Raw genomic sequence first — 19,535 nt, 5'->3', positions numbered from 1 at the left:
AAGCCTTTAGTTATTTCTTTTTTTTAATTGAATAGCAGTCCCATACAAACATCGAAACATTGCTCAGAGTCCACCATTGGCTAAACAGCAGCCATCTTGGAGTGGAAGTCATGCACATTCCCACAGACAGGCAGCTGATTGGCTGATGAATGATTCTGTGGTAAAACATCTACCTGCTGCAGCATGCTAACTAATCACTCTATCAGGGTTCTGCTAATAATTATACTTAGACTCTTATCAACTACTCTTGTCCACCATAACATGAAAGTAAAACAAACATAACAGAGATCAATTCTAAACTGGAAAAAAAACCTATTAAGTGGAAACATCTTAGGGTCCTGACCCAGTACGCAGTTCTGCTCAAGGTTAAACCAATCAGTTATCGAGCTATGATTTGGGGTTTCCACGGCGCAGATCTGCGCCGTTTGAGCCAATCAAACGTTATAGATCTCGGTCACATCAAGGAGGTGTTGACATACAATAACCAGACTACTCTGTATGACATAAATATCTGGTTATTACATGTCAACAGAGGTCAAAAGCCTTTGTTAATTCTCGAACAAAAGGTAAAACAAAACCTTTGAAAGTCTGAAAGAAAACACCTTCCTTTGACTAAATACAATAAGCTAAAAAGGAGCGACATTATTTCCACAGGTCTTCTTTTATTATTATAGTTTCTCAAATTGATACTTTTTGTGTTTGATATGTGTATTATTTTTAGCTTACTTGAAGGGTGCTAATTTGGCTTGATTGTTTTGGCGCGTTAAGAACAGTGTTCTCAAATACTGGAACATCCTTCGTGTATCTCCTCCTTAGAGTTAATCGATTAACTCCAATATAAGGCCTTCCTTATTTTCGGAGTTTATGATATTTCTTTAAATACCTTGTATCCCAGAAGAGTCCTTGCTTTAGTTTCCAATTTCAACTGGGAGCTTGGCAAGCCTTAATCGGCCACGGCGAACTTGTTACTTTGCTTTCGTTGTAAATGCGCATGCAACCATACAAATATCCATCTTTGGTCGCTTAACAGTAAACTCGGAATGATCAAGCCGGCTATAACGCGAGGCAACGCGAGTTGGAGTGCTTATCATTGCAAGTGGTCACAAGACACAAAGCGCAGTCCTGCGCTTGCATTAGCAAATAATGATACAATTATTCACTTCCTTTAGCGCAGGACTGCTCATGTATCAGCGAATCCCGCATTTAGCGTAACATCGGAACCCACGTGAACTGGTACCTAGCGCAGAGCAGCAATGCCCTTGTCCCTGCCACTTGGTTAATCTACTCGGCTTAGTTTCGTATTTTAAATCGAACATATTGTTTAAAAATAAACGTGTCACTATATAGTTATGAAAGTGATGCGAAAAGGAAAAACTTGTGAGTTAATTACGAGTTTGGCGCACGACTGCACCGTTTTGTGCTTATCTTTCAATATATTTTGTACTTCGCTGTTAGCAAAGCGGCGTTATCTTATCAAATCAAAAATAAACTTAGAATGATCAAGCCACGTGAAGCAACGCGAGTTGGAGTGCTTATCATTGCAAGTGGTCACAAGACACAAAGCGCAGTCCTGCGCTTGCATTAGCCAATAATGATACAATTATTCACTTCCTTTAGCGCAGGACTGCTCATGTATCAGCGAATCCCGTATTTAGCGTGATATCGGAACCCACGTGAACTGGTACCTAGCGCAGAGCAGCAATGCCCTTGTCCCTGCCACTTGGTTAATCTACTCGGCTTAGTTTCGTATTTTAACTCAAACATATGGATTAAAAATAAACTTGTCACTATATCCAGAGTACTAATCAATTATCTGTTAAGAACTCGCTAATTTTAAGAAATTTCAGGCTCGTTGTGAGAGTAACGCGAAACGGCAAAACTTGAGCGCAGCCCTGTGCTCGCATTAGCCAATAATGATACAAGTATTCACTTCCTCTTGCGCAAGACTGCTTATGTATCAGCGAATCCCGTATTTAGCGTGATATCGGAACCCACGTGAACTGCTACCTAGCGCAGAGCAGCAATGCTTTTGTCCCTGCCACTTGGTTAATCTACTCGGCTTAGTTTCGTATTTTCAATCAAACATATTGATTAAAAATAAACATGTCACTATATAGTTATGAAAGTGATGCGAAACGGGAAAACTTGTGAGTTAATTACGAGTTTCGCGCACGACTGCCCCGTTTTGTGCTAATCTTTCAAGATATTTTGCACTTTACTGTTAGCAAAGCGGACGTTATCTTATCAAATCAAAAGTAAACTCAAAATGATCAAGCCGGCTATAACGTGAAGCAACGCGAGTTGGAGTGCTTATCATTGCAAGTGGTCACAAGACACAAAGCGCAGTCCTGCTCTTGCATTAGCCAATAATGATACAATTATTTACCGCAATTCCCGGTTATAACATTATGTCTTTGTCAGACTCAAGCCCAACCTCAGACCCAGTTAGTGCATTTCCGGATGTGTTTACAGGGGAGGGTAAACTAGATCAAAAGCTACACCTAGAGCTCGATGCAACTGTCCCCCCTGTAATCCTCCCAGTCAGGAAGGTGCCCCTGGCAGTACGAGAACCACTCAAGAACGAAATTGATCGGTAAGTGGGGTTAGGAGTCATTCAGTCGGTAGATGTTCCCACAGAATGGGTATCCTCAATAGTTGTTGTCAAGAAGCCTAACGGAAAGATAAGACTCTGCATAGATCCGAAGCCCCTTAACAAAGCGTTAAAGAGGAATAGATACCCTCTACCAGTAATTGATGACTTACTTCCGCAGCTTACTAATGCCAAGGTGTTCAGTGTTGTAGATGCGAAGAACGGATTCTGGCATATACAACTGGATGACGAGAGTAGTTTCCTGACTACATTTGGCACCCCATGGGGAAGGTACAGGTGGACGAGGATGCCGTTCGGTATCGCCCCAGCCCCCGAAGAGTTCCAGAGGAGATTGGAACAAGCACTAGAAGGCCTGGAGGGTGTCAAACCAATCTTCGATGACATCCTTATCTTAGGAAAAGGTGACTCCAAAGAAGAAGCCATCAGAGATCATGATGCCAAGTTGAGATCCCTCCTCGAGCGCTGTCGCCAAAAGAGTATCAAACTCAACAAGGAGAAGCTGAAGCTGCGTTGTGCTGAAGTCAAGTTCATTGGTCACGTGGTATCGGCAGACGGGTTGAAGCCAGACCCCGACAAGTTACAGGGTATTGAAGAAATGCCTACACCAACAAACAAGCAAGATATCAAGAGGTTGCTTGTTATGGCAAATTACCTCCAGAAGTTTGCACCGAATCTCTCAGAAGCAGCTGCACCGATGCGCGAAGTGCTCAGAGAAGAGAACCAGTTCCACTGGGACGAGCAAGTACAAGGACAAAGCTTCAAGAATGTAAAGAAGATTGTTTCACAAGCACCAGTTCTGAAGTTCTTCGACCCACACGAAGAAGTCGAGCTGCAGTGTGATGCCTCAGAGAAAGGGATGGGAGCCTGTCTAATGCAGAAGGGACAGCCCGTCGCATATGCGTCACGTTCTCTGACAGAAACCGAGAAGAACTATGCTCAGATTGACAAAGAAATGCTGTCCATTGTATTTGGAGTGGAGCGCTTCGAGCATTATCTGTATGGACGGCCAATAAAAGTTGAAACGGATCACAAACCTCTTGAAAGCATTTTCAAGAAAAGCATCATTAGTGCCCCCAAGCGCCTACAAAGAATGATGTTGCGACTACAGAAGTTTGACCTGCAAGTCAACTATAAGAGAGGAGCTGAAATGTACCTTGCAGACACCCTAAGTAGAGCCTTCCGAGGGCAGAAGAGGAGTGCTAGTCGAGATGATGTAGGAGATGTGATGCTACTAGAAGAGATGAGAGGTACGACTGAGCGAGAAGTAGAAAGTATTGACATGATACAGTTTCTACCTGTCTCCGAAGCTACCCAAGCATCACTACGACAAGCTACAGAGCAGGACACAGCTATGAGAGAGCTGAAGTCTATAATCCGACAAGGCTGGCCAGAGGTGAAGGATGACGTTCCTGTGAGCATCAGAGATTACTACTCTTTTAGAGATGAGTTGTCACTACAAAACGGCCTGGTCTTCAAAGGAGAGAGGTTAGTGATTCCCAACAGTTCCAGAGTAGAAATGTTGGCTAAGATACATGCCAGTCACATAGGGATCCAGGGATGTCTCCGTAGGGCTAGAGAAGTCCTATACTGGCCTGGAATTAATAAAGAAGTAGAAGAGTATTTTGCCAAATGTGAGATTTGCAACAGTCACTTATCAGAGCAAGGCAAAGAGCCAATCATATGCCATGAAATTCCCAACCGCCCATGGGAGAAAGTAGGCATAGACCTGTTTGAACTGAATGGGAAAGACTTTGTACTAACAGTTGATTACTATTCAGGCTTCTTTGAGGTTGACAGGTTGGAAGGCAAGACTGCGAAAGAAGTGATAAGGAAGATCAAACCACATGTGGCCAGACATGGTATTCCAGACCAGATTATGAGTGACAATGGCCCGCCATTCGACTCGCATGAGTTTAGACAGTTTACAAACAGTTATCGAATTGAACATGTGACCAGCTCCCCAGGCTATGCCCAATCCAATGGAAAAGTAGAGAATGCAATCAATACGGCAAAGAATCTGATGAAAAAAGCCACAGAATCAAACAAAGACCCGTACTTGGCTCTACTGGATTGGCGGAATACACCAAGCGAAACAGTTGGTTATTCGCCAGTTCAAAGATTGTTCAATAGGAGAACCAAGACACTCCTACCAACTTCCAGCAGACTCTTGAAACCATCAGTGCCCAGAGATGTACGCCAGAAGCTCACGCTACAGAAGGCAAGGCAAAGCCTGAATTACAACCGTGGAGCGAAGGAGTTAGAAGAGCTGAAACAAGGAGATGTTGTGCGTCTACAACCTACAAAGACAGTGGGAAGGGCCAAGCAATGGAAGCAAGCAAGAGTTGAAGGAAAACTTGATATTCGATCATATCAGGTACGTACTGAAGACGGACGGGTTTACCGACGAAACAGACGACACCTGCGGAAAACCAGAGAGCAGATGCAGCCACCGCAGCAAGAAGAGATAGAAATGCACTGCCCTTACCCAAGCAGACCTGCTAAACCGGCGATGCCTACGAAACACAAGCAGCAGCAGCAGGAGAAACAACCTTCAGAGAAAGCCCCTGAGAATACTGCCCAGGATGTCCCCGATGTCCCAGCGGAGCAACGCACGCGTTCAGGAAGGGTTGTGAAACCGCCTGTACGTTTTCAATAGTTTTCTTATCCAGGACAGTGACATTTTGTTAGTGCATTTTTTTAAATTTTGAAAGGGGAGATGTAACGATATCCGGTTTGTACAACTTCCGGTGACGTCACACACCACGTGCGTAGACACGCTTGTACGAGTTTCGTAGACTTGTAGTTGTTGTTCTTTGAGGTAAAGACTAAAGTCGTCCCATATGTCTCGGTGTTCTTTCTCCGTTCTTCATCGTTCCTTCAGCTAAGAAACGATACATACACTAAATGAAGACCCAGTTTCTGAAGCTGAGGCTGATATTTACTGTTAAAGGTGATTAAGGGCCATTGTTACTTAGATTACATAGAAATAACAAATTATTAATTACTCCATTCATGTACTTTTGCGCAATTTTTTGGGAAAAACAGACCAAAAACAGAAACCTTCCCCCTATTTCAAGTCCCACACTATCAGTCAAGTTCAGCTACTGCTGATCAAGCAGTATGCCTTGAAGTTTCCAACAATGCACTGAGGTGTCTTTTCAGTCTGGGGATGGTGGCAGCCTGTTGCTGACAACAGTTTTGCTTGTAATTTGCATAAAAATTACAACTTTTTTACATCAGGATTATAAAATTATAATTTATTTACATAAATAAAAAAATCAGTAAAATATAAAATACAAGTGCATAATGTCTTCAGAGTAACAAATCCCCCCTGTTAACATAGTAGTAGATAGGTTGCTTAGCCAGCAATAAAAACATAAATACGCTCTATAGCAAGTTCTCTATAGCTAATTTGGCGTTTCAACAATAATCCAGGAAAACAATGAAAACAAAGTTGCAACTTAGGGAATACTAATCACTAAGTAGTAACCACTTATTTCTAACTACACTCCCCACTAATTCTCTATTGCCTCATTCTCTATTGACTAATTCTCCCCACTCATTCTCTAATTCTCTATTGCCCCTTGAAACTTTAATTACTATGAGATTTAGGGGGTTCAAATAGAGGGTGCTGATTGGTCGAGGTGTCAGTGATCATTTTCTAATAGTTATTAGTATAAATATGAAATTTTATTGATTGTTTAAGCAAGGATTTGATAAGGTGCAAAGGATTGGCAGGCACACAAACAGCATTTGCAGCATTTGGCAGTCATAGATAGCTATGGAAAAAGTCTAACATGACAACTGTTCAAAATCAAATACCAACTTTTTGGTGGTAATTACCATAAAACAAAAGATAATCCGTTGTCACTTGTTGCTGCCCCACGTGTCCCGATCAATCATTGTCTACTTTTTTTAAAGGAATAGAAAGAGGTAAATAAAGGCCTGATTAATGACCAGACTATTTGGGGGGCTGAGTAGATAAAGCAAACGATCTACAAGTGTCTGATTTAACAAGGACAAGATTTGAAATATAGAAATATCATGCTGTGGGGAATAAAAAACTAAAGTGTGCTAAGCCCTGGCTAGACTATGCTAGGTACATTGTAGCGCGTGGAAAATCTTGTAGCAGCGACAAAGAAATGTTTCTCGGATAGTTGACAAAATTGGTCGCACACTACATGGTTTCTGGTAGTGGCCAAGGAGGATTTAAAGCTTCTATTATGCCTTGCACGTGAGCAACTCATCATAAACAAACATTTTATAAACAAACCTCTTACATTTTATAGAGTATATAAACAGATAAAAAATATATCCTAAATTGTAACTACCTGTGGTCTATTGGATTTTAACGGAAAGTAATAGTCATGAAAGCGTTTCATCCACTCAGGTTCTATTCGATGCCCAATTGCAATTTTCTTGTCTAGAGTATTCTTTAAAATCTTGCTTTTCTTAAATTCTCGTATAGCATTATAGTCATGTGCGTTAAAACCCGGTATATTGACCGCTTGAATCCCTAAATCTCTCGCCACTACGCCGATATACGCATCGTCCAAATGAAAGGGGGGACGCTGACTAGTATACCACACTATATCGGGTACCACGTCTGAAGAAATAACATGGAAAGCGCCGCCGCAAAACGGCGGGAAATAGTAGTCTGGAAAATAAGCTTTGCTGATGGCCCACTTACTGCTACAGGGGTCGCGTATTGCTCGATAGCCCTCGTACACATGTCCGCCATAAAAGCGGGCTGGCGAGCCCTGTGAACGAAGCCATGATATAAGTACGGGGAGTCTTATGTACACATCTTCGTCTGTTTTTAGCACGTATTTGCATTTGAGTCTGAGTGTCCATAGATGACTCATAAAGGTTTTGACTACCAGGTTATTGTAAGTATCATTGAAATTACCAATCAATAGATCGTTCTGTTCTTCAGCTTCTCTGATGTTCCTAGAGTCTTGTGAATTGTCGCCGGTTTTGCCCATGGCGAAGAACACTTTCCATTCGAGCTTGTCTTGATTGCTTGCGATATATCCACGCTGTAAATTCGCCAAACCCCATGATCCACGTATCGCCTTTCTATTCTCAGGTTTACGGGGATCTGCGTTCACTACTACAGCGAGATAAAACCATTTGTTTTCAATTCCAACTGGAGAGACCTGTGGATCATTCAAATTGAATTGCACGTATGGGTAGAACTCGTCGTCGCGAATGTGAATCTCGCAGTTTCCTTTTAGGGAGGATAACAACCAGATAAATGCGACGGCGATACACAAAACCAAGAGGGCGCGCTTCACATTGAAAGGGCGACATAAGATATACCACCGTATCACTCTTTCAAATCGAGAAATTCTCTGTAGTCCAGAAGTAATATGTTTCGCGAGACACATTTAGTATGATAGAGGCTAATATCCGTATTAGCCACTCAAGGTTTTCGTTAAAGTCCGCTTATGACCAGATTTAGACCTGTATTTTCAAGCTTCTATTAACTTCGAGTCCTTCCTACATCTTCAATGTATACTTCAAGTGCATAATCTATTTAATTAGTGAATTTGGGCGTGTGAATTATGGCATTTAAAACATCGTTTTTACGTCCGCCATTGTTTGGGTGTGATCTCTCTTGAGCCCGCGAAAAGGATGCGGTTTCTCACCTCCTACGTCACATACTCAATACGCGAGCTCAGACGCCGCTTCTAGTTGAAAATACTCAAGAATTTCTTTTATCTCGACACTTTCCGAACTAAAGTCTTATGGCTTAGTTAACGAGGCAGCGCAGTATTTCAGAAAGCGAAGAGTTATCCGTCAGCTCTAGTTTTGACTCAGAGTCGGAGCTTCTTGAATCACAACCCGAGCTTTTGGATAATGAATTTCATGGCTACGACGAAAGTCTCGATCCCGTCCCAAACGGGGAAGAGGCTGCTGAATACGAGCAGCAACTCCACGAGGAGAATGAGCAAGAAGAGGAGCTTCTCCGAAGATTTTCAAGGGAGCAAGATATTTCCACATGGTAGGTATTTTTATATTGTTGTTTTGATGTTTCGTAACGACCAACTGCTCATGGTGATCCAATTTTACCAGGTTCAAGTGCTCGAACTGTTCGCTCAAGTTATTAGTCACAAAGCAAGAATGCCGATGCTGCACAGAGTTTGCAACATGCAGCGAAAAATTACAAGAAGTTGGTTTGGAGGGATGCATTGTTGACCATCCAGGATTCAGTGTGAATTGCCTCAACGAGTGGGTACTACGGACAGCAGCTGTTGGACTAAAAACAAGGAAGAAAAAATCCTATACTTCTGTCAAATCTGCAAAAAATGCATCCGAATCTGAGTAAGTTTCTAAAGATAAAAGATCTATGTAAATATATGCTCCCACTAGCTAACAAAAAAAAGGAGGGGAGAGGGTTTTAATTTAGGACAATGAAAAAAGCAATGTCTTAAATCTGATCAAAAGTCAAACATATTATATTATTTCAGTATTGAAGTCCTAAAACCAAGAAGCTTTTAATGCTGATTAAGCTTATAATTTGAAAGCAAAGCATACAGTATATTTATTAATGCATCTTGACCTCTTTGAATTCACTCCACAATCCCACACTCATTTCCTTTTGTCAAAACTCCAATGCTCCCATTCCAATAACTCATTTTCAGGATATTATTATTATTTCTTTAGATTTCTGAGGTCTGTGGCCTACAGACAATACGTGCGCCTGGTATATGAGTGTGTCGGGTGGTCAAAGAGGGCATCTCTCCCAAGTTGTGTCTACAACAAAATACGGGAAGCATTCCCTAGCGAAACATTTCATGGATTTGAAGAGGATAAGGAGGATGCAAACTCTGAAGACATGGAGTTTGAATAGGATTTTTCTTCCTTGTTTTTATTCCAACAGCTTCTGTGCATAGTAACCACCCGTTGTGACAATCTACACTGAGCCCTGGATGGTCAACAATACATCTCTATAAACCCACATTCTCAATTTGTTTTGCTGTTTTTGCAAGCTCTATGCAGCATTGGTATTCTTCCTTCATGACTAATCTCTTAAGTGAACAAAGCAAGCACTTGCACCTGGTGGAATTGAGCAGTGAAACATCGTATTTATTTCTCATTAATCAGTTTCCATGTTAGCCAAATTGCTCTGAATTGACAATTGTATGTACATATTTTCAGCTCATTCCATTATGCTGACATAAAAACAGAAATCTTAGATCATTTGTTTATAAATAATGACCCCTCACTGCCCTAATCAACTACATGGAACACATTGGCTCTGGGAGGTATGGTCGTAGCATCTATGGGTGTGTCTTCTGCTAGGGCGGGTGGGTCTATGGGGTGAGATCCTTGTGAAGTAATGGTATTGATTAGCGCATCTCCAAGTGGGGCCGGTGGGTCTACCGGGTGGGATTCTTGGAGGTGCAAGTTATCAGTTGACATGTCTCCAACTGGGGCAGGTTGATCTATGGGGAGGGTTTCTAAGGGGGGGGGGGCATGGTTTCAGTTGGTGTGTCTTCAGCTGAGGCGGGTAGGTCCAAGGTAGAGACCGTGGAAGATGTTGTGGCAGATTCATGAGCTCGCACCTAGAAAATAATTAAGGATTGAGTTCAGAAAGCCATCAAAAGAACATACAGTCAGATAGTCAATGTAACACGTGAGAGCGAAAATATGTTTTCTTAAGGATTTCAGGATTTTGAATTAAAATACTTCCTGCTTTTAAAGAACTTCCTGCTTTTAAAAAACCTTTTTTAATTGACTAGAGAATTTATTATCTAAAAAGAAAAAAATATAAGAAAAAAAAACAAATATTATTACCATTCCACTGTCACCTGCTGTTGCTAAGAGCTCCTTAATTTCCTGTAATTGGGATATTAAACAGATTATGTAGTGAAAAATTCCGCTTTCTCCAACAGTAATCACGTAATAATAGAAAGATAGAGTGGTTTTCAAAATCCCGTTAAACAAAATTTTTTAATGTAATAGTCAAGCCAGAACAAAAGAGAACAAAGACATTGCAGTGTATTAGTAGTAAATAAACTAAATAGAACTTCACAGGATTTTGAAAACCACTCTAAGACTGCGAGCTAGCCTACAAGTTAAGTACTTACTTGAATTTTAGAAAGGAAATGTTGGGGATTAGCAATAATATATGCGTGAAATCATTGTAAACATGAGTACAGGGAGAGTTGTAATAAGAAGTGAATGTAACTATTTGATAAATATCCGTTAAATGCAAAAGAACTGTACCTAAGAAATTATTTAGGCCGGGGAAAGGAATTTCCATGGCAGTTATTGGTGAAAAGGAAAAATAGCATGTAGAGATATTTATAAAACTCACCTTTGCTCTTTGACACAATTCCCGGTTGTTGAGTATGTAGGAAGGTGTTAATGAACCTTTATTTAGCATATAATCAACGAGCCTGTTCATACAACTGGAGAACACTCTGGCCGGCTGAGTAACCGCGCTTCCGCACAGGGTACCCAACGTGTGTACACAACATATATAACATTTCCCCCTCTTCTAAGGAAGCTGTGGGGTCGGGGGTAGCCTAACTAACGACGTAACGTGTCCGATTATAAGTTCAGCCTGTCTGGCGCTATGCCCTTGTTCGCGCGTGACGATCTCCTAGGCATGTCCGGCTCTCCCGCATCCTCGGGAACTTCCTCACTGATCGTCGGTGGATTTTGCTGTCTTGTTGTTTGAGGGGGATTTAATGTTTCTGTAGCGTCGCCATCTTCCTCTGTGCAGCTGAGTGGCTCAGCTGCTGGCGTGGTCATCGGAAGTAACTGGTGATCTCGGTGAGACATGCTATCTTGATAAGGAGGTGCAGTTCTTTCGCAGAGCTGGTCTGCATGACGTCGAACGTGTTGTTGGGGGAACTTGTCTGGCTGTACTTCGTACATCACATTCCCGATCTTTGTTGTTACGCACCTTGGAGACCACTTCCCCCCAGAGACGCTGAAGTCTCGATACCATACCTTGTGGCCAATGGTAAAGCATCGTGACGGTTGTGATAGTGCAGGTGCCGTCTTAGGAGATGCTGGTCTGTATGGCGACAACAAATCTAAACGTGTGCGCAGGTTTCTTCCCAACATAAGTTTGGCCGGTGTTTGCTGGGTAGTTGCATTAGAGGTGTTGCGCTGTTTCAAGAGGAAGTCTGCAATGATCTGCGATGGAGGACCCTGCCCGGCTTCGTATGCCAACTTGAAGGTTTGGACGAATCTTTCAGCCTGGCCGTTGCTCTTTGGGTGGTACGGTGCTGTAGTGGTGTGTTTAACGCCATTCTGCTTCATGAATTTGTCGAAAGCTTCTGAAGTGAATTGTGAGCCATTGTCACTGACTACGTGAATGGGTAGCCCGAAACGAGCAAAAAGATCATGAAGAACCTTGATGGTTGCCGGAGCTGTAGTCGTGCGCATGGGAACTATTTCCAGCCATTTGGAGTAAGCGTCGACAACAACTAGAAAATGTATCCCATCCACGGGTCCGGCGAAGTCAATGTGTATCCTCTCCCATGGTGCTTGTGGGTAGGCCCATGGGTGGTACTGCGACGGGGGTGCATTCCGTGTGGTGTTGCACGGTCCACAACTCTTTGCCAGGTCCTCAATGTCTTTATCTATTCCTGGCCACCATATGTGGCCACGGGCAAGCTCCTTCATCTTGACAATTCCTAAATGACTCTCGTGCAGCTCGTCTAGAGTGCGTGCTCTCAGTGCGCTCGGAATGACAACGCGATGGCCTCGCATGACACATCCCTCGTGAAGAAAGAGTTCAAGTGCACACGTCAGGAACGGTTTCATATTGTTGCTCGGGGTCGTGCGAGGGAATCCGTTCAGCACATAATCGTGTACTTCGTGGAGCAAGGGGTCAGCTGCCGTGTGCTCTCTTATGTCATCTGCTGTGACGGGAAGACGATCCATCTGTTCCACTTGGTATAAATCGGCGAGGTCAAAATACCCATCCTTGGGAGCCTTGTGTTGGGGGAGGCGAGAAAGAGCATCTGCGTTGGAGTGGTCATTAGATGACCTGTATTGGATATCATACGAGTATGCCGATAACTTGGTGGCCCATCGTTGCATGCGCATGGCTGCTATGGGAGGGATTCCTCTCTTGGGGCCCAGTATGGCCATGAGCGGCTGGTGGTCCGTTCTGAGGGTGAAGTTGCGTCCGTAGAGATAGATATGGAATCTGGTAACGCCAAAGACTATGGAGAGGGCTTCTTTGTCGATCTGTGCGTAGTTCTTCTCGCTGCTGTTCATTGTCCGCGAGGCAAACGCGATGGGACGCTCTGTCCCATCGGGGATTTGGTGCGACAGAACAGCACCCAGGCCGTATGCCGACGCATCACAGTCGAGTATGATTGGGAGATCTGGGTTATAGGGCACTAGCACGTTGTCAACTGTGATCATTGATTTGACATTGGTGAACGCTTTCTGGCATTCGGCACTCCAGTACCACTTGGTGTCCTTCTTCAGCAGTTGATGAAGAGGTTGTAAGACCTGTGATAGGTTGGGTAGGAATTTCTGGTAGTAGTTTACCAGGCCTAAGAACGCACGGAGCTGGGTTACATCATGAGGTGATGGTGCCGTCTTGATGGCTTCTACCTTGTCACTCGTGGGGTGGATTCCGTCTTTGTCGATGACGTGACCGAGGTATTTTAGCGATGGCTGCATGAATTCGCACTTCTCTCGTTGTGCTGTGAGACCGTTGGCGTGTAAGCGTCGCAAAACTTCTTCCAGGTTTGTAAGGTGTTCTTCGCTGTCTCTTCCTGTCACCAGAATGTCGTCTTGGTAACACAGTACTTGTGGAAGGTCCTTGAAAATTCTGTCCATCTGTCGCTGGAAAATCGCCGCTGAGGACGCTACGCCAAATGGAAGTCGGTTGTAGGCGTACAATCCTTTGTGAGTGGTCAGGGTTGTGAACTGTTTAGCAGAGTCGTCGAGTGGTATCTGGGAGTATGCTTTGGTAAGGTCTAACTTAGAAAAGAAAGACCCACCGTTCATTTTTTCTTGCAGATCATCTAGGGTTGGAAGGGGATAGGAATCGGCCACTAACTCAGGGTTTAACGTAACCTTGAAATCCCCGCACAGGCGTATACCACCAGATTTCTTTACCACCGGGACAACAGGTGTTGCCCATTCGCTATTGGGGATAGGAGAGATTATCCCCTGTTTTTCTAAGTTCTCTAGTTCTGTTTCCACCTGGTGCCGGATGGCAAAAGGAACTGTGCGGTGCTTTTGGTGTATTGGAGTTGCCCCATCACGGACGTGTAGCTGCGCAGCATATCCCTTGAGACAGCCTAGTTCGTCGCTGAAAACATCTTGATACTTCTCTGTGAGGTCTGACAGTGCAGTGTTCTTGCCTTGAACCAACTTGATTGATGGCCAATCAAGTTTGAATAGGCGCAGCCAAGAGCGACCAAAGAGTGCAACTCTAGGTCCATCCACGACATACATCTTTGCCTCACAGCATTGGTCGTTATAACTAATGTTCGCGTTGACCACACCCATAGGGACTATTATCTCATTACCATACGTGCGAAGCTTTACTTTAGCGGGTTTGAGCTCTAGGTGTTTGCATGTACTCTCGTAAACATTGCGCGGGATGATTGACACTGACGAACCCGTGTCCAGTTCCATGCTAACCGGGGACCCTTCAATGTTGACTTGTACTAGAATAGGGGGACTGGTTGTATCACATTTGAAAATGTGTAAGCACTGGATCTCATCTTCCTCCCCCTCTGAGATTTCCTGCTCTACGCAGTGGGTGGGTTTGGTCTTGCTCGGGGTGCTCTTTTTGCGATTGATACTGGACATGCAGATATCAGAAATATGTCCGCGCTTGTTGCATATGCGGCAAATGGCATTGTAGAACTTACAGTCCCTGCGCGCGTGTGTTTTTGCCACAGCTCATACATTTCTGTGGGGTTTGCTCCATTTTGAAAACGCGGGACTGATGTGGCCGGGCAGATTCGGGGGTCTGGGCTCCAGTCTCAGGGATTGTGTGTGCTTGGTGGAATGCATTGGCACCTTTCTCTGCCTGTTCCATTGCTTTGGCGATGGTGACTGCTTTTTCTAGGGTTAAATCGCGCTCGCACAGCAATTTCTTAGAAATAGATTCATTTGCTAAACCACAAACAAATCGATCGCGGAGGGCCTGGGGAAGAAATTCCCCAAAATTACAATGTTCAGTCATTTGTTTCAATGAGGCCACAAATGCGTTGATATCTTCGCCAAGCGCTTGATTCCTTTGGTGGAATTTGTAACGCTCTGCAATTTCGAGCGGGGGTGGTGATAAATGACCCTCAAGTATTTCTATGATCTCTTGGTATGTTTTGTCCTTGGGTTTTCTGGGTGAGGTCAGACCTCGTAACAGATTGTAGGTTTTGGGACCGATTAAACTAAGTAGCGAGGCTGTCTTTTTGTCTTCATTTATGTTGTTAGCATCAAAGAATAGCTCTAACCGTTCAACGTAACAAGTGAATGTTTCTGTGGCTTCGTCAAACGGCTGCATGTTGCCTATCGTATGACTGGCAGCCATCTTGAATTCCGTAAGATTTGATCGAGGAGTAAATGCAGGAATTGCAGTGTTTACTTACGGTCCTTTGGTCGTTGAGTCCTTCACCAGCTCGTCGCCAGTTGTTGAGTATGTAGGAAGGTGTTAATGAACCTTTATTTAGCATATAATCAACGAGCCTGTTCATACAACTGGAGAACACTCTGGCCGGCTGAGTAACCGCGCTTCCGCACAGGGTACCCAACGTGTGTACACAACATATATAACACCGGTCATCATCACATCAAGGAGGTGTTGACATACAATAACCAGACTACTCTGTATGACATAAATATCTGGTTATTACATGTCAACAGAGGTCAAAAGCCTTTGTTAATTCTCGAACAAAAGGTAAAACAAAACCTTTGAAAGTCTGAAAGATAACACCTTCCTTTGACTAAATACAATAAGCTAAAAAGGAGCGACATTATTTCCACAGGTCTTCTTTTATTATTATAGTTTCTCAAATTGATACTTTTTGTGTTTGATATGTGTATTATTTTTAGCTTACTTGAAGGGTGCTAATTTGGCGGGATTGTTTTGGCGCGTTAAGAACAGTGTTCTCAAATACTGGAACATCCTTCGTGTATCTCCTCCTTAGAGTTAATCGATTAACTCCAATATAAGGCCTTCCTTATTTTCGGAGTTTATGATATTTCTTTAAATACCTTGTATCCCAGAAGAGTCCTTGCTTTAGTTTCCAATTTCAACTGGGAGCTTGGCAAGCCTTAATGCAAACATTTTTTTATTCCCTATTGTAAATAGATGTGTAAATATGTATTGATTTCATACTTGAAAGAAATACAAAAAAAATAAAAATAAAAATAGATTACCTCTCAACATGTTTTTACATTAAATATTACAGTACTAGAAAGTATTACAACATGATGGTTTACACATACATGTCAGTCTCATGTTATTGACAGCCTGGTGTCTCATCTTTTACTGAAAACTACTTTTCCATGCTTAACAACATGTTGGATGATGTCGTCATGGCCACCAATTTGATAAATTAAGTGTTCCCATCTGAAACAATAGAAGGGAGTTATTACAACACCAATTTTAATACGTGATGGACTGTTAATTGTTTTAGGAGACAGCATGTTTTGTGTTGGTTATTCAAAGTGGTTGCTGGTTATTTGTATCTTTTTCTCATGAAATAATATTTTTATGTTGTAAGAAAGTTTTGACTTATGAGTGATATTTGTTTTAGAATTAAGCTCCTTCCTCTAAAATACCAAATGGTCTCTAAATTGACAAAGGTCACAGTGTTTTATTTTATCTTTTGAAGTGCATTATACACCTATTTCAAATAAGTTTGCACTTGATAATCCATGTGTCATAACCCGCGGTGATTCATAGATAGCGCCATAAACGGCTGAATCCTGAAAGCTATGTGAATGTCAATAAAGAATGTAAACAAGACTTCCACAGCTTTTGAATCCTGGGTTGTATTTTATTTACACTTATTTGCTTATTTACTTGATACCCATGAAGCACTACGGGTTAAGATACACAGATTCAACAGAATGAGTGCAACCTTATTTGAAATAGGTGTATACACAGCAATGTCTCATACTCACAATGTTTCATGATTAACAAGAGTTCAACCTATGCTTTCTGTAAAGTTGAAAACAGAAAAGGAAAGTTTGGGAAGCTAATCACCTTCCAGCTAGAATGCTACATCATTATAGAAGCAGCCACAGTATTACTCCTTGTTTTACATAGGAACACAGCTTAAATTAATATTTTTGTATTTTAAAAAGTGAAGAAGCTAAGAGAAAACCCTCATTGTAAAGAGATTTACCTAGGGCTCACTTCCAATTGGAACTCAGACATTAGAGGCACAGGCACTTCACCTGATGGATAGTTCCCGTTTACCTTTCTGCGTTGATGACAACCATATCTGCAAACTTGCCAACTTCTAGTGAGCCATGAGTGTCAGCCCTTCCCAAAGAAGCAGCAGCATTAATGGTAGCACCGGCGAGTGCTTCAGTCATGGACATACGCAAGATGCAGCAAGCAAGGTGCATTGTCAATGGCTGCAAAACAATAAATAATACATCCTAGAGGAATAAACTTCTTGTATTGTAGAGAATTGCAAGGCTACACATAAAAAAGGATCCTAGTGTAAATTATTACGTCTCACTGTTGAAAAATAAGCAATGCAAAGCATACTGGGAAGGGTGACGAGTTGTCAGCCCAAATTTTTTTTATCATTCATCTACTTACCATAGAAAGACAGTATGCATTTGGATTGAAATCTGTACCAAGAGCTATAGCCACCCCTAAAAACATAATTAGGTGATTATGATTTCTGGATAAAAAAAATTGACAAAAAAACATATCCCACCTACTTAAGCATACTCTTCTAAGCAAGAAAAATGAAACTCATTTTTGATATACCTGCATCAATCATTGCCCTTGCTGGTGGTGGTTTTAATCGTAGAATATATGCTGTAGTAGGTAGCAGTACCCCAATCACTGAAGACTTTGACATTGCCTTGATTCCTTCCTCACTTATCTCTTCAAGATGACTGATGGCTCGTGCTCCTAATTCAGCCCCAAGCTTAAATGACATTTAAGTAGAAATCTATGGAGAAATCTTTTTTTACAGAGTGAGTAAAACAAATAATAATTTATAATGTAATTTACTGTTGGTGGGACTACAAACACTGATCATTATGTTGTGGTTTGAAATGCTTCTTGGTTTGAAATTGTTAAAACCAGTTTGAAAAAAATTCAAACCATGCCACATTTGTTGTGGTTTGAAATGCTTCTTGGTTTGAATTTTTTTTAAACTGGTTTTAACAATTTCAAACCAAGAAGCATTTCAAACCACAACAATTATACCAAGATTACAGTATATTGAGAATCACTATGTGAAAATTCCAATGAAGTCAGTATACCTATAATTTTTTTCCAAACCAGAAACTAAATCAACTGATTCACAGTACCTCTGCTCCCTTGATGGGGTGAAGCTCATCTCCATGGAAATTGATTGCAAGGCCTGCATCTTTCCCTGCCTGTAGAATCACTCTTGTTTCTTCAACCTCAAACACACCTTTCTCACAGAACACATCAATATTCTCCACATCTAACTCTCCAGCTTTAATTGCTTTCACCAGAGTTGGTATCTGTTCATTGATGATGTTATCTGCTGCTTGTTTAGCAGTGCTGCCTCTAGAAGAAGAACAAAAAAAAAATGTTACTTTAGAATAGACAATGGTTCTGCCTTTATTCAAAATCAAGGGTGTCTATCCTTTACCCTTGCACTGAGGTTCTTTATCTACTCCTTATACCTTGGTATGGCATGTGCACCACAAAAAGTGCTGGAAATCTCTATAGGCAGTTCTTTTTTTGCTCTTTCAATCACTCTTAACATTTTCATTTCATTCTCTGTGTTCAATCCATATCCACTCTTGGCTTCAACAAGGGTTGTGCCACACTGGAGCATGCGATTAAGCCGCTGCTTAAGGGGCTCATAAAGCTCATCTTCAGTTGCCTTGTGAACATGTTCAACAGTAAAGTTGATTCCCCCTCCAGCTTTGTGAACATCCATATATGAGGCCCCAGCGAGCTGAAGAGGGACAGAGAAGAGAAATCAGAGAAATGAAATTAGAAGTCATGCTTTAGAGGTAAAGCTCCTTAACAGTATTTCATACCTTCATGGCAAACTCATGAACCCTGTCCCCCACCCATACTGGGTGGGTGTGCCCATCAATCAGCCCTACACAAAAAGAAGTTAAAGAAGGTCAGACACAAAGCCAGGGGTGAAGGCAGGGGGTAAGTAAACCTTCCTTTGCCATATATCTTTTGTGTATAATTCTGTTGGATATGTTTTGTATTTTGTGATGAAGCAACGATGGTGGGAGGGGAGTTGAGGGGTAGTTAGGGGATAAGAGAGGTAGGTGCACCCCAAGTGATGTGCAGTTAAAACCGTTTGACTGGTTAGCTACCTACCTGGTAACACACACATCCCGGTAGCGTCGACCTCCGAGGCAAAGCTGCACTCGTTGTATTGCGGTTCAACGTCATCGTCATAACCAATACACTCGATTTTCCCGAACTCATCTGCTACAACTGATATTCCACGGTTGACACTCCCCTCCAAAATAGCAATATTTTTCAGCGCTTCCCCTTTCAAGATACGTTCTCCATTTTTACAGACAAGTACTACCTGTCTCGCATGCCTAATAATTAAGTTTTTCATGAGTGCAAAGGATTTTCATTGAAGTAAAATTGGACAGAAAAAGAAAACTCTCGGTCCACTACTCTCTGATGCGATTCCAACACGTGTTTGTGTGCCCGTATTTATGTGGGCAGCGGCAGATGCCATAAGTGCATGTGCTGTGCCAATTGGTTTTGTATTGTTATGGC

General features: G+C 42.3%; 3 protein-coding genes across 6 annotated transcripts; 1 reads left to right on the top strand and 2 right to left on the bottom strand.

The window, feature by feature from the left end:
• Positions 1-5: 5 nt before the first annotated feature.
• LOC5515844 (probable imidazolonepropionase) lies at positions 6-19,504 on the bottom strand. Of its 4 annotated transcripts, XR_007307572.1 has the most exons (10): positions 19,119-19,504; positions 18,821-18,885; positions 18,458-18,735; positions 18,113-18,338; positions 17,562-17,724; positions 17,388-17,443; positions 17,037-17,197; positions 16,058-16,181; positions 15,883-15,907; positions 6-942 (listed from the first exon to the last, which is right to left on the bottom strand). XR_007307572.1 is itself a non-coding variant. In XM_032385667.2 (9 exons), exons 1-8 carry the CDS (start codon positions 19,366-19,368, stop codon positions 16,751-16,753), a joined length of 1,224 nt encoding a protein of 407 aa, XP_032241558.2. In that variant the 5' UTR covers positions 19,369-19,504; the 3' UTR covers positions 15,612-16,181; positions 16,739-16,750. The 4 variants fall into 4 exon arrangements, 3 of the variants coding, with proteins under 3 accessions (XP_032241558.2, XP_032241556.2, XP_001636017.2); XM_032385667.2 differs by lacking the exon at positions 6-942 and adding an exon at positions 16,739-16,775 and having other exon boundaries at positions 15,612-16,181; XM_032385665.2 differs by lacking the exon at positions 6-942 and having other exon boundaries at positions 15,612-15,907.
• On the top strand, positions 2,409-9,812 carry LOC116618746 (uncharacterized protein K02A2.6-like). The gene is made up of 5 exons (XM_048721105.1): positions 2,409-2,561; positions 2,772-5,252; positions 8,371-8,618; positions 8,690-8,938; positions 9,281-9,812. Exons 1-5 carry the CDS (start codon positions 2,409-2,411, stop codon positions 9,465-9,467), a joined length of 3,318 nt encoding a protein of 1,105 aa, XP_048577062.1. The 3' UTR covers positions 9,468-9,812.
• On the bottom strand, positions 11,174-14,416 carry LOC125558955 (uncharacterized protein K02A2.6-like). Its single transcript, XM_048720539.1, has one exon. The coding sequence runs from the start codon at positions 14,414-14,416 to the stop codon at positions 11,174-11,176; it is 3,243 nt and encodes a 1,080-aa protein (XP_048576496.1).
• Positions 19,505-19,535: the final 31 nt, after the last annotated feature.

This window comes from Nematostella vectensis, chromosome 1, assembly GCF_932526225.1.
Source record: "Nematostella vectensis chromosome 1, jaNemVect1.1, whole genome shotgun sequence".
In the NCBI taxonomy this organism is placed as follows: Eukaryota; Metazoa; Cnidaria; class Anthozoa; order Actiniaria; family Edwardsiidae; genus Nematostella; species Nematostella vectensis.
The sequence above is the reverse complement of the archived record's forward strand: the minus strand, read 5'-3'. Positions and strand labels throughout refer to the sequence as shown.

What these genes read in the sequence shown, in the direction of transcription:
- LOC116618746 (XM_048721105.1), top strand. Translation starts at nt 2,409, where the DNA reads ATGTCTTTGTCAGACTCAAGCCCAACCTCAGACCCAGTTAGTGCATTT. An exon ending in GAAGGGTTGTGAAACCGCCT is followed by an intron (nt 5,253 to 8,370) that starts GTACGTTTTCAA and finishes CTTATGGCTTAG; the next exon opens with TTAACGAGGCAGCGCAGTAT. An exon ending in GAGCAAGATATTTCCACATG is followed by an intron (nt 8,619 to 8,689) that starts GTAGGTATTTTT and finishes CAATTTTACCAG; the next exon opens with GTTCAAGTGCTCGAACTGTT.
- LOC5515844 (XM_001635967.3), bottom strand. Translation starts at nt 19,368, where the DNA reads ATGAAAAACTTAATTATTAGGCATGCGAGACAGGTAGTACTTGTCTGT. An exon ending in CGGGATGTGTGTGTTACCAG is followed by an intron (nt 18,886 to 19,118) that starts GTAGGTAGCTAA and finishes CTTTTTGTGTAG; the next exon opens with GGCTGATTGATGGGCACACC. An exon ending in GTTGTCATCAACGCAGAAAG is followed by an intron (nt 16,182 to 17,036) that starts GTAAACGGGAAC and finishes CTATTGTTTCAG; the next exon opens with ATGGGAACACTTAATTTATC.
- LOC125558955 (XM_048720539.1), bottom strand. Translation starts at nt 14,416, where the DNA reads ATGTCCAGTATCAATCGCAAAAAGAGCACCCCGAGCAAGACCAAACCC.